This window comes from Vulpes vulpes, chromosome 1, assembly GCF_048418805.1.
Source record: "Vulpes vulpes isolate BD-2025 chromosome 1, VulVul3, whole genome shotgun sequence".
NCBI classification, from domain to species: domain Eukaryota; kingdom Metazoa; phylum Chordata; class Mammalia; order Carnivora; family Canidae; genus Vulpes; species Vulpes vulpes.
Window position 1 is genome coordinate 135,972,370 of NC_132780.1, and position 14,066 is coordinate 135,986,435.

General features: G+C 49.1%; 1 protein-coding gene across 2 annotated transcripts in view; it reads left to right on the top strand.

Annotated features, from left to right (window-relative positions):
* Window positions 1-12,680, top strand: part of ZFAND3 (zinc finger AN1-type containing 3) — a 325,210-nt gene extending 312,530 nt beyond the window's left edge. For both annotated transcript variants that reach the window (XM_072731513.1, XM_072731506.1), the window contains exon 6: window positions 10,291-12,680. In XM_072731513.1, coding sequence (XP_072587614.1) covers window positions 10,291-10,445 — 155 coding nt within the window. In that variant the 3' untranslated portion in view covers window positions 10,446-12,680. The remainder of the gene's footprint in view (window positions 1-10,290) is intronic.
* The last annotated feature ends 1,386 nt before the right edge of the window (window positions 12,681-14,066 follow it).

Sequence of the window (14,066 nt, forward strand, 5' to 3'; positions counted from 1 at the left end):
GGCGAGGCTGAATGACATGAGAGAGTTAAGGTGGTGAAATTGTCATTCTTAGGAAACCATTAAAGGGTTTAAGTAAGAATGAGATTATTAGAGATGGTTGTGTGGACTCACTGTGGCTGTTGAGAGCAGGATGGATTTGAAGTCAGCAATCACCCAGAGAAGGGTATTGTAGTAGCCTTGGCAAGAGATACTGGTGACTTTGACAGGGTGATGGCAGTAGAGATGGAAGGAAGGAGAAGGAATTTAAATTTTGGAACTAGGGGCGGCCCTGCTGGCACAACGGTTTAGCGCTGCCTGCAGCCCGGGGTGTGATCCTGGAGGCCCAGGATCGAGCCCTGCATGGGGCTCCCTGCGTGGAGCCGGCTTCTCCCTCTGCCTGTTTCTCGGCCTCTCTCTCTCTCTCTCTCTCTGTCTCTGTGTGTGTCTCTATGAATGAATGAATGAATGAATAAATAAATAAATAAATAAATAATAATAAATCTTTTAAAAAATTTTGGAACTAGGATCCACAGGACTCAGTAGTTGAATATGAAGAATGCAGAAGATGCCAGTGATAAACCAGGTTTCTGTCATGAGCCACTGGCAGCAGGGTGAGCCTGTTCTTTTAGAGTGGGGGACACTAAGGGAGAGGCAAGTTTGAGAAGAAGGAGTCAGTGTTCCATTTTGGGCATCTTAAGTCTAAGATATCCAAGACATCTGGTAGATAATTGGATCCAGAGGCATAGAGCTCCAGAGAGAGATCTGGGGCAGAGAGAGAAATTTCAGAGTTGTTTGCATGTATGGTTAGAGTTTTAAACCTTGGGGCAAGGGTGGGGTGAAACAAAAAGAGAGTCCAGCATGGGGGTAATTCTAATACTTAAAGGACAGTAGATGAGGAGCTACCAGTGCAAGAGAATGAAAACAAAGAAAGTAGTATGTGCCTGTGGGAGTAGTTAACCATTCCAGACACTATCAAGGAGAACTGGAAGGGCCCACTGGATTTAGCAATGAACAGGCTCCATTCGTGGCTTTTTTTTTTTTTTTTTTTTTTTTTATACCCAGACTGTAACCATATCTGAGCCCCCTCCCACCCCTCACCAAGTGAAAGGGAATTGGGCTGTGAGGTCAGCTCCTCCCAGCCAGGTAAGAAGTCTCTAGAATCCTGGGGTGGGATCTCCATTCGGTGGGGGTTTTAACAGACTATAGTCCCTAGTCTGTTTTCAAATCTGAACTCATGTCTACAACTAAAACATTCTTCTGCCACCGAATAAGCCTCTTGCCCTCCAGGGGAGGGTGTATTTAAATAAACTAACTTTAAAAATGGAGACTTAGGAAGCCAGCTTCTCTGCCCTCCCCTCTACATACACATCAAAGAGTGGACAGCACTTTAAGGCTTAAATTTTGTGAAAATAGAGGAGAGCATGCTTATACTCTTGAGGTCCTCAGAATGACCTTTTTGAGTTAATGTGAAAACAAGAGGCATGCAGAGAGACTTTCATTCTTAGAAGAAGCACAAACCAAATGCACGTGACACTGGCACCGTTTGGATTAAAAGTGTAATTGTTTTCCGAGTGTCTAGAGCCCGTTCCTTTCTCTCTTTCCTTCTTTCACTGCAGCTCCCAGCCCGACAGTCTGAGGGAAATAGACATGGGCTCTTCAGCACACAGTCAATACGTGAGCAAACTTGGAAACACACATGCTCTGCCTCTGCTTGTGAGAGAGGCTTGCGGAATTCACAGCCATACCTGTGGAGAAGCCCCCACAGGAGCAGAGTAGCTGTTCTGCACTGTCCTTGGAAAGTTTCCAGGTCCCTTTCATGGTGTCCCTAACCAGTGAGTGCTTTCTAGGCTGCCCCGTGTAGTCTTCATATATTTTAATCAAGTTTCTCTAAAATTTGCATCATCTTCAACAGAAATTCTTCACTGAGCTTATCACTTACTGTGCATTTATACTCTGTACAAAGAGGTTTGTGGAAAGGGGCAGAGGAAACTGCATCGCATGTTCAGAGGAAGATTTCACACTCATTCTCCTTTGTCAGTAGCAGTTTCTCCTAGGAGAAGGAACCAGAGAGCAGGCTGAGAGGGAGCAGGGAGGAGGAGGAAGGAGCAGGGAAGGGGACTCCCAGCCCTGAAGTCCAGTGCCTTAGTCTTACTGTGTAAGGTGAGGGGATGACAAAAGCTGGAAGAGCCATCCCAGCCGCAGCCAGCCTGCCTTGAGCTGGGGGCTTCACACACACTCGCTGTTTTAATGTCCAGAACCCCTTTTTATGGGAGGTACTGCTGAGGCTCTGGAAGGTTAAATGGCTAAGTCACCTCACACAACTGTCGGCAGTGCAGCTGGAACTTGAATCCAGTACTTTGGTCCCAAAGCACAGGCTCTTCATTGGGTTATCCAGGAAGAGAACTCAGGGTTACCCTGTTTATGGGACTTGCCATAGGTCTCCCCGAGGCCCATCTGGCATTTTTGTACTTTCCTGAGATCTCACCATGTGAGTTGGAAGGCCAACAGAGAAGAATGGGGAAAGTATTCCTTTCTTTTCCAAGTGTTGTTCTGGAGAGAGACACATGGCATTTACAACCTAAGGCCACCTGAAACTGTGACTTGCCCATGTAGCCTCAGGGATGACTCAACAGGCCAGAGTTCTCTGGCAAGCACACTGAGTTGCTCCTGTGTGCCCACGCTGGGCCCTTGATGGCTCTTGGGAGGACTGGTAGGGCCCTTACCCAGGTCTCCACTGCAGCTTTGGAGCTGGCTCCAATTGAGCAAGTGATCTTTTAAAGGACAAGGTAATGCTGAGAGAGAAAGCCAAACAAATGTTGAGTGTGCTGAGAGGAGGATAAAATCACCCAAGAACTAGAAGTTTCCTGCTAGTACCTTACATCCTCCAGAGACCCTGAGAGGCTGGGGCAGAGGGTGGGGAGGAAGCCGGGAGTACAGGCACCGCCTAGGGTTTTTCGGATCCTTAAAACTGCCCGAGATACCAAGAGGCAAATACTGCCTGCTCTCAGCTACTGAAATGAAATGATGTTTGAAAGAGCAGGTCATCATTCCTGTGGCAAAAACCGCCTTGAGCCATTTTCTATTAGTTTTTAAATGTATGTTCATCTGCAGGTAAAACAGCCAAGCAGACTGAGCCTTCAGCCAGTCCCCTTCTCTCTGTGCTGAGGCGTTGCAGGGCTTGCTTGGAGGAGGGTTCTCACAAGTTAGGGTGGATGGCCTAGGACCCTCTGTGGTTGTAGCTGCCCTGCCCCACTGCCCACCCCCGGTGGCAAAAAATACGACTAGGTTTTTCCTGGGGGGAGGCAGGAATGAACAGAAACAGGATTTGTCTGAATGTCAGGTAAAGGGAGGCTGCCTGAGTTCGGTGACAGGAGACACTACTGGGACAGGGTATGCATTCCCCCCAGAGAAGAGGAAAGAGGTCATTAGAGTTCTTGCAAGAATGGAGCTGTCTGGAGAGCAATAAAAGATACCAAGAGTGGTGAATGTTTTACACTTTTAAAATGACATGTGTGCAAACTGTGTCAGGAGCTTCATTATGCTGGACTGTGGCATGGTTTTCTCTCCGCTGCTGCTGACTGTTCTCTCAGAGCCATGTGCCAAGTATGCACAGCGCCTGAGGAGCTCATTGCACGAGGGCTCCCATATCTTTGCCTTCTGTCACACTGTGGCTAGTTCTAGCATTTAGCTTCCATCTAACTGGTATCTTAATTGATTTGGGGGAAAACAGATGATGGCTTCTGCTTTAGAATTGTCTCAGTACATTTTAATTGTTTTTATTAAATTGTTGAGTAGAATTAGGCTCTTCCAAATGGCAAGTTCTCTTTCCATCTGAAAGATCACCCTGCTTGGTGATCTGTGGCTTTGGTTCCAGCACCCTGGGCAGCTGACCCATTCTCTCCCCCAGCCCAGCTAAGCACTGTCTGCCAACTCAGCCAGGATATTCAGTTCTGTTTCTTGGAGTGGATGCTTTTCCTTCCACCATGCAAAGCCAGAGATGGTGGAGAATGTAAAGCAGACACATTTCATTCCTGAAATATCTCCAGCTGCTTTGCCCATACCGTGGGTCTGATGAAATAAAATACATTAAGATCCTTTAATACATTTCTGTGCTACAAATTCTGCCTTGGGCATTGGGTCAGTGGATATGGTGTAATCCGGGTTTTCTGCTGGTAGGAGTATAAATGGCTAATGCTTTCCAACAAGCTTTCCTGTAGCCACCTGCTGTTCCCAGCATGTACTTACAAATGAGCTATGAGGTCAGTTTGCTGTCCTGAGCTTTAGGAAACTTTTACCTTGCTAGAAAAAAAATGTGATTTCTTTTTTCTAACCAGCTTTCCTGGTCATTTCAGACACATGGGTCAGGCATATTTGTCACTTATTCTTTAAATAGACACATAGATCACAAGTGGTGCCTATCGATGAGTTGGGGATTGGATTGTCTGTTACCTAGGTTTTTTTAGGACGCTTTGGGAGGTCTTGGGTAGGTTCTATTTGCCTGAGCTCATGCTCCTGTGTAGGAGCAGTCTCTGATTTTCCTCCTAACTGGACACACCTATGTAGGCCTCACCACCACACTGCAGTCAGCACAGGCTGGGGAGCCGGTGGGCAGGCAGCATGCACACGTGCACTGCCACCCCAGGCTGCACACCGGTGGATCATTTTACAGTGCCTCAGTCCCCAAGGCTTGTCAGTATTTTTAGTTTCTTCTTGAACCTTTGGCAGTTTGAAATTCAAATGAACAAGAAAGTATAAAATATTTCTTATAAATGAGGTAAAAAATACCCAAACAGCGGGAGCTAAGGTCTGGCCTGCTCTTTGGTTTTACTAAAACTGCCACTGTGGATGAGCCTTCAAGGGCGGGGGGTGGGGAACGGGTTCTGCAAGAAAACAAATATTTAATTAATTAAAGGCCAAAAGTATCCAGAGCTCCCCAGCTTTGCCAACTTTAAGTAGTGCTTTCTACTCCAAGATAAAGCTGATAGGCAGCATTTCTGTCTGACAAGGATTGAATAAAAATGTCAAGGGCTCAGACTTTGTGGATTTTGGCATCACTTTCTTTATCTCCCTTGGGAAATTCCATGAAAAAAGTTCCAACCACTGCTTAATTCTTAGAGTTTGGAGGGAAGTGCTGAAGTGCTGGGAGGGGTGGAGTGTGGGGGTGATACAGGGCCTCAGCCAAGGGTAGGCACTGCGTTGCTTGCAGGATGTAAGGCTGCCTCCTTCCCCCACCCCTCCTCCACCCACCTTCCCCATCCCCCAGTACAGGAGCCATTTCCCCTGGCCTGTGAGTGGGGAGCAGTGGAAGGACAGAACTGGCAGGTGGGACAGTCACCTGGTGCAGCTACCCTCAGGGCCTTGCCGGCCAGCACTACCAAAAGGACACACACCCTTTCTCCTCAGGTCTTGGGTAAGGCTTCTTCCCAGGGTTCCTCTTGGGCAGTGATTGTTGTGGACTTCTGTAAACAAGTTAGGGAAACAGGAAACAGTGTTACAACTTTCACAGCACTTAGAACAAGGTGTTGGGTGTCATCTTTGATGATGGCATGTGTATAAATTGTTCTCAGTCCTGTGTGTTTAGTCTCAAAATACCTAAATCCCACCCTTTGTAAGCAGATGTGAGGTTTAACTGTGGATGAGGATACCAGAATGTATAGTATGACTCCCAGATGTTAGCTTTAAAAGCTGAATGGTGGGATCCCTGGGTGGCACAGTGGTTTGGCGTCTGCCTTTGGCCCAGGGCACAATCCTGGAGACCCGGGATCAAGTCCCATGTCGGGCTCCCGGTGCATGGAGCCTGTTTCTCCCTCTGCCTGTGTCTCTGCCTCTCTCTCTCTCTCTCTCTCTCTCTCTCTCTCTCTCTGTGTGTGTGTGTGACTATCATAAATAAATAAAAATTAAAAAAAAAAAAGCTGAATAGTCAGGTCAGAAATTTGGTCCCCACCAGATGAGCATTTTTAGAAACCTGCACTTCTATGTGAATCTTGGAGGAATGAGCCTCAGTTCTGTTTTGTGCTGGGAATGTTTTTTTCAGGGCCACTGGGTATTGGGCATCTTCAGGTTGATGTGGCATATGGCTCACTGATGCCACAGGCCCCAGGTCCACATCAGGAGGGCCGAGTCTGGAGGAGTGGTTTCCATTAACGTGCCTGTTGTCCCATGAGAATGCTCCTAAGCTTCTCTGTTGAGAGTGAGTGACCTGAATGCTGACTTCTGTATTTCTCATGCCATGTAAGGAAGAAACGCTTTCTGGACCGAGGGTTAGATAGCCACTAAATTATGTTTTCTTGGTTTATGCCATAATCCTGAGTCTCTGATAGTGACAAGAGTTAGGGAAGCTTCTGACATACCCCCATCTCTTGCTGTCCACAGCCACAGGCTTGGGCAGGGCCCAAGCCCTGGATAGGTCAGCCACTGTGGCCATCTAGGCAAGCATCCTCTTCTCTCCTGATGCTGCTTACTTCATTGGAGAATTTTTTTTTTTTTTTCAGAGTGAGAGCATAGCTGCTGGAGACATTCCAGCTCAGTTCACAGGGAGGGGCTGACTGGTATCACCTGCTGTGGTTGGCCTCCTGTCCCTCTTCCTACATGCAGGATGGCCTGTCTGATGGAGGGAGGGTAGGCCATGGAACAGAGTGCTCATAGAGGCTTCTTCACCCTCCTTTTTAAATCAAGGGCTCATCCCAAATTGCTCTTCACTGCCAAAAAAAAAAAAAAAGAGAGACACCCACCCACGTTCTTGAGTGTTTTGTGCAGATTTATTGAAAACAACTCCAGCTATCTTATATTATAGGAGCTCTGTCGCTTCCTCCTAGGCTAGCATGTCATCGAGAACCAGTAATTCGAGGCCCTAAGGAGCAGGGTGGCCAATCATGGAACGTGGCAAGGAAAGGGCTGAGGTTAAACCACATTTAGCAGACAGATCATATTTTCAAAACTTTTGCTTTGGGTGTTTTCCTTCTCTTTTTGGGGATCAGCATCCTTTTAATCATATTCTCCTATCCCTTGATCCCTCCTCCTCCCTCTAAAATACTATGTGGCATGTAGCTATTGTAGGCAAAAGTAAATTGAAATTATTTTTCAAACTACATGATGCTGGACTGTGGGGCCATAAGGAGATAGATGGATATAGATTATATGTATGCGAGTGAATGAATTCAGTTTTGATGTAAACTTTTTTAAATCAGGGAGAGAAGAATTGCGTGGTACCCCAGGTGATGATACCAATTCAATGCATTGTCATCCTTTCAGACACTGCCTTGGTTGACCCTCTCTGGAAAGGCCTCAGTCGGTTTCTAGTGCATGGTGTGGAGGATGGCCTGGTCCAGACAGAGGCTATAAATCCTCTTGCGCTTTAAAACAGTGTTCATCACTGAAATTAAGAACAGTCATCTTCCCTAGCAGCCTGAGCTCATTTCTCCATTTCCAGCTTGGTCTAAAGAATCCAATTAGAGAGTAAATGAAAGTTCATGACATTTGCAGTGGTTTCTGGAAACAGATCTGTGGGTACCAAGAAAAGAGGACAGAGATTGCGTCCCACCCACCAGTCATTCCCGCTCTCCCCTGTATCCAGAACAGCTCACTCCCCACCACTCACTTCATTTAGCTGATTGGCTGCTGTCAGTAGATAATGCCTACTCAGCATTTAGGACAAGTTCCAGCATATAACTTCCTTTTGGTGAGTGACCCTGACAAGAGAGGGGATTGAGCTTAATTTATTCCAGCTAAAACCTCAGTGCAACAATTTGGGCAGCTAGCCTTCCAGATTTTCCCCAGACGTTTCCCCAGTGAATTATAAAGCTTTACATTCTAATTGTTACACATACCACTCCAAGTGTAGCTGCTGTGGTTTTCACCTTTCAGAAATCACAGCTAGGTGTCAAGTTGTGTCTAACAGCGGACATACTCAGAACTCAGATGGAGAAATGAGATGTTGCTGGTGGCTGGAGAATCTCGGGTGGGTAGGGACTGCATCAGGCAGCTGCTGAGGTTGTCACAGCCTGTTTCCTTTTACCAAGGGAGCCTGGGGTTTTTAGACCCCCTGAGGTGGCTGCTCTCTAGCCAGGGGAAGGCAAGCTGAGCAAAGTTGGGGTGTGTAGTAAGGACAAGACCAGAGCCTCACCCCTCCACCCCAGTCGGCCTTTGACTAATGAGATGGTGGGCTGAGCCCGGGGCCTAGTTAATTTCAGAGGTAATCCATCTCCTGCTACTTTGATTCAGCCTGCATCATTCTTCAGAAGTGGAGAAGAGCCCCTGGGATCTTCTCCTACATCATCCCAGTATCTTGGGGGAAAAAAAAAAAAAAAAAAAAAGGAAGGGAAGGGGCAGCAGGGGTAATGCCGAAGTTAGAGAAGTATGTCAGGACTCGGTGACAGGAACATCTACATACACATCATGCCACCGTACTGCTGTTGCCCTGCCTCAAGCCCTTGACCTAGCAGCAGCTTCTCCCCTGCCAGGTAGGCTTTGCTCCCAAAAGACAGTTCTGTTTGTTAGATGGAGGATGCATGCTGAGCCTGTCCACATTTATGCTGGGAAGTCCTTTAGGACAAAGATAACTGCTATCCAATATCTTCAAGTAATGAACTTATCAGTAAATATGAGCTCATTAATCTTAACTTTGCTTTTGGACCAAGTGGGAACTCAGCTTCTCTGGAGACAAAAATTTCATCTCTGTTCTTTTCCTAAACCCAGTCCCAATTTAGAGTCAAACATATTGCCCTGCTCTGCCTGGGAAGCAGTTAATAATGTGTTTTTTTCTCACAGTGGGTAGTCCAGGCTCAACCTGGTCACTCAGACCCACAGGCCATTTGCATGTGCTCTGTACACAGCAAGAGCTCAAGACCTAGGAGCAGGGTTGTATCAGCTGAGGAATGTTCTCTAGATGAAGGGAATCTTACAAGTTTGGCTGTTGAACTGTTGCCTGTCCTGGCTACTCAGTCTTTGCTTCAGCTAATGTTGTTCTTCTAAAATCACTGCCTCCACCCTTCATGTCTGAAAAAAAAAAGAAATTTAGGATGTAGAGATTCATGCTTCACCATTTACAAGGGGTGGCTGTTCATTCACTCTAGGCAGTGGGATCTAGACATAAAAGAAGTCTCAAGGAAAAGTCTTTGAGAAGAGGTGTTGTTTGTGAGGAGAGCTTTGGCCTAGAAGGGCTGCTATGGGATGCCTGCCCATGCGCACAGAGAGAGGTGGACCTGGTCTGGCTAGGCCTGTGGGGCCTGGAAGTATGGCCACATAGGACAGCAGCATAAGCCGGCTCAGCCTAGATCTCTCCCTCCCCTCGTTGACCAGCAGACCTAGGAGACATTAGCTGTCTGTCCCCCACACACCTCCACACACCAGCCAGCAGTTCTAGGAATTGAGCAGAATGGGGAAGGAAAGGGTCACATCCTTGGCAGCTCTGTGTCTCCTTTGTCCCTGAGCTTCCCGCTGACTCCCCAAGGGCCCCTCCTCTTACCGTTTCCTCCCTGAGGAACTTCACCTATACCATTTCCTTGCTCTGTTGGCCTCTCCTCAGTCCTTTGTTCTGCCCCATGAGTGTCTCCCCTGACTCCTCTGTTCCAGAGAGAGAGGAGCAGCCTCCTGACTTCCAGGTGGAGTTATAAGTATCTGGGTCCTTTGAGATGACTGGCGATTAGAGCACAACATTTCTATTCTTTCCCGTATTTATATGTGATACCTCTTCCAGCACTGGAAATAATCTATTTTCCTTTGAGAGCCTCCACTCACTTGTGGGCTATGGTCTGATCACACCCACCGTCCCCCTGAGCCCTCACTGTTCAGGAAATAGAATGTAATTTAAGCCATAATCATTTCTGCTCCCTCTCTGCCTCCTAGGAGTGGTGGGTATCCTATGGTGTGTATTACAGTTTGCCCAAGCTGGGAAAGTGCTGAGTTGGCAGCTCTCTGCTCTCCTGCCTATTTGGTGGGGAGGGAGAGGGCTCAACGCACTCATCTCCCAGGGAAGGGGGCATGTCTCACCATAGCAGTGGGGTTCCACCTTCAGGGCTCAAGCAGGAGCAGCAGTGAATGCAGAGTCAGCTTCTGAGCGGCACCCTTGGACATTCTGAGGCCCTCAGGCTGACTCAAGGAGGAGCTGGGAGCTGCAAAGGTGTAGCCCCCTTTGTTGCAGGTGGCAACCGTGATCAACTCTCTTCAGCAGCAGGAGCACCTGCTATGACCACGGTCCACTCCTTGAGATGCCCCTCACATCCTCCAGATCAGAATGAGAGCTGGGCTTTGGGCATTTGGAGGCCACCTTAACGGTCTTAACATCGGTTTTCTCTGCTTCTCCCACCATTGCAGGTTATGTGTTCTGTATGTTACATCGCCTCCCCGAGCAGCATGACTGTACGTTTGACCACATGGGCCGAGGCCGAGAGGAAGCCATCATGAAAATGGTGAAACTGGACCGGAAAGTGGGGCGCTCCTGCCAGCGCATCGGGGAGGGGTGCTCCTGAAGGCCAGGCACGGCCGCCACATGACGCTGTTCTTAGTTCACTAATGTTAGCCTTATTTAGGACAAAGTCAGCCAGACACCTTGTACTGGGCACGCGTCAGACTACAGCCAGTCCGTTTCCTTTCTTTAGCCAGCCATCCTGGTACTGTAGTTTAGGGGTTGATGGTGGTTGAAATTGATTTCTGGCTGGTTACTAAGGTGCCTGCTAGCCATTGTATAAAATTAAAACATGAAGAATATTTTTTTTTGAGCATGGCTAGTGGATTTAAAACAACACATACCTGTCACTGCTGGAGTCAAACTTATAAAAAGCCTTAAGCGGAAAGTGTTCCAGATGGAGACTCTGAGTTAATAGAGGAGTAGAAGCTGGTGTTAAAGTTCCCATGACGCACATGGCTTTGCCAGAAACTCTGGTTAACGTTCGGCCTTTCACCTCTTCACTTATCCTTAGTCCCAGTAGCCAGGATCCCTGATGGCCCCGCGTGCCTTGGCCACAGGAGGCTGTTGAGATTGGCTGCGTGGCTGGGCTGGGCGGTGGCTTCGCCTTCCCACAGAGCTGGAAAATGGGGGTGGGGGGGGGCAGGTTCTTTAGGAAAATTTTTTTACCTGACTTGCTATGAAAAAACTCTCTCATCACACGAGAAGAGAAACGATAACCTCACTTTGAAAATTAGCTCCACTCAAGACTAGTCCATGTATGAGACCCATCTTTTCTACACAGGACCGAACGGTCAGGAGAAGCAACCAGGGGCGCACCTTGACCCCACTGGCTCTGGTTTGCCACTTGTCAAGTGCAGGGGTCTGGCAGTTGATCAAATAAGGCTAATTACAGCACAGCAGCTGCGGCTGGGATCTACAGACTGGCCTCTGCAGCTAGATTTCTATATCAGGAGTTTTTAAAAAGACATTTCCTAGCCAACGGGGATCAGCAGAAGGGCTGGGGAGCCCCTGGGAAGCTGTGGCCCGCAGCCTCTGCCCCCCCAGCGGGTGCCCGCCCAGCCCTCTGCGGGCCAAGAGGAGATCGCCGTGGCCCAGCCCCTTGGGTCTGAGCCGCTCTGCAGTCCAGGGACAGCCTCTACCACATAGCAGGTGTAGGGAGGGGAGGCCGCACCACACGTGCCACAGGGGCCGTGGGCTGGTCTGTCTAGAACAGTGATTCATGGCCATGGCCCAGCTCTGAGAGAGACGTTTGCTCTGGTGGTGGGGATGGGAGGGCATATTTCCCAGCCTGTGCCTCCTTGGTGCAGGCGGAGAGGAGTCCATAGCCGAAGCGGCTCAGGCCAGGTGGGGAGGGTGTATATGGGCCTGTTCACCCAAGGTAGGGATTCCTCACCCATCAGGTGGGGCGGGGAGGGTGGACAGGATTAAGATTCCCTTGAAAGCCTGAACAGGGTTGAGTGGGCCGGAGACCCCATCCGGTCCAGTCTGGTGCGAGTCGGAGGCTCCTGCAGAGGCAGTTCGGATCTGCCCACACACAGGCTACTGGAATAGTTTAACCCAGCAAACTTTCCCTTTTATATCGCCACAAACAGTTCGACTCTGTCTGCAGTTCACAGCTAAACACCTGCAACTACAAATGTTTTTTGATCCGGAATACTGAAATAGGAAATCATGCTCTTCCCAACCTCTTCCTCCCATCCTGCCCCCACCAGAGTGGAATCCGCTGCAAAATCTCCAGCCTTATTCTTGCTTCAGGACCCAGACCGGTGTCTTGCTCTAGGGCAGCCCAGGGCAGAGGGGCCAGGTCTGCCCGCGTTTACCACTGTTGTCAAGCCACGGCCCTCTGGCCAGTACACGGCCATCCTCAATGAGGCGGCCCGCCTAGGCCCCCCGCCAAGCTCTGATCCCGAAGAGGCCCCCCACGCGCCCTCCCAGCCCTCCTCAGGCCCCACCCTCTGCTTCGAGGCAGGGATGGGAAGTAGGCTCCCCGGGGAGCCCAGTGGCACACCGGGCTCGTAGCCCATGTTCACGTCCTGATGGTAGAGCTGGGGGTGGGGGGAGGGCTTGTTCCCCTGCAGTATCTGTTCTGTGAAGTTTGTTAAATGTAAGGAAAGCTTAAATTCTTGTATCTTTAAAAGAGAAGATCTTATTTAACCCTTTTGTGTTTTAGATTTACTTACACACATAGCCTAGAGCTCAGTTTTAGTTTTAACATTGTGAAAATATTAAAAGAATCTTGTAACTTTATTCTTTTTTCTCCTGCTGAAAAAAAAAAAATTAAACCAATCGTATGAAAGTTTGGGTTTCTCTGTCTTGCCAGTTCTCCTAAGTGCTACCTGTATAGCCAGGAAAATGGTAAAATGTCTCCCTGGCCAGAGTTGGAAGAGATGGGGGAGCAGTGGCTCTTGTGCACAGAGCCCCTCTCCATTCTCTGGGGTCACGTTCCAGGCCAGACAGCTGCTCCCCTGGTTTCTGTGGGGTGGTTGTGCCTTGGGAGGCCACAGGGCCTGGCCCTGGGTAAGGGTGTGTGCCCCAGGCCAGGCCTTTGCTGGCAGGGAGGAAGTTACACATGTGGGGGATGGGAAGAAATGGGCACCAGCCCTGAGGGAGGGCCCCTCTGCTTGTATGGTTTGGGTGTGTCTGGGGCCTGGGAGGGGCAGCATTTGGAGAGCCAGATGCCCCCAAGGGAAGATGAGCGTGATGTGTATCTGTGTGAACTCTGGTATAGAGGATGCATTTGATACGTCCTAAGGTGTTTAAAGACACTTGGGGGAAAAAATGGGGGGGGGGGGTGTGGTGGGGGAGTAGTAGCATCCCACCTTGTCACCTTTAGGGCAGAGTATTGACCACACAGTTGTCATTGAAGATGATGATGGAAAATCCTCAGAGGAAACGAGAAGGGCACGGTGGAGGCAAACAGGCAGATAGGCAAAGGAGCATAGGAGTCTGGTGGCCTTGGAACATGCCAGGCCCACAGTGCACCCCCTCATGCCTCCTGCTGATCTAGGAGGCTTGGTTTCTGCCAGCAGAAGTGGACAGCAAGAAGAGACAGGGTGGGAAGAAGCCGTGAGGAGCAGAAAGCCCGCTGGGGTGAGGGTGGGTCGGCAGGGCAGACCGAGAGCCCTCTTGCTCCAAAGGGGTGTACTGAGAGGAAGCACCACAGCAGGTGCCAGAGCAGTAGGGACACCCAGGAGAAGTTGCAGCAGCCTCACCAATGTATCTCCTTTGCAGCCATTCTCAGAGCTGCCCGAGGGCTCCGGGAAGAGAGAATAAGCAGAGGCAAATTGGAGGCCTGCAAACAGAGGAGTGCCGTGAAGGGTCTGCTCCCGGAGCCAGGTGTGATGCCTGGCCAGCGTCCGGCAGCGCTGAGTAGCTCCACACTCGATCCACGCCCTGTCCCGGGGGTTTGGGCAGGAGGCTGAGGTAGACAGAAAATTAAGCAAGACCATTTATTAATGCCACACAAACAGTATTAATTAAGAGGAACCATAGGCCTTATGTGACTCAGCTGTGATTATTATAAACAAACCTACATGCCTGGTGTACGTGCCTGGTGTGATGGGGCTACGTTCTTACTGTCCATAGTAGGAAGTGACAGTGTATAAAACTGAAAATTCCAAAGAGCAATATAAGCATGTCACCTAGAATGTGGAGGTAGATGCAGAAGAAAAAGCTAAAAGTT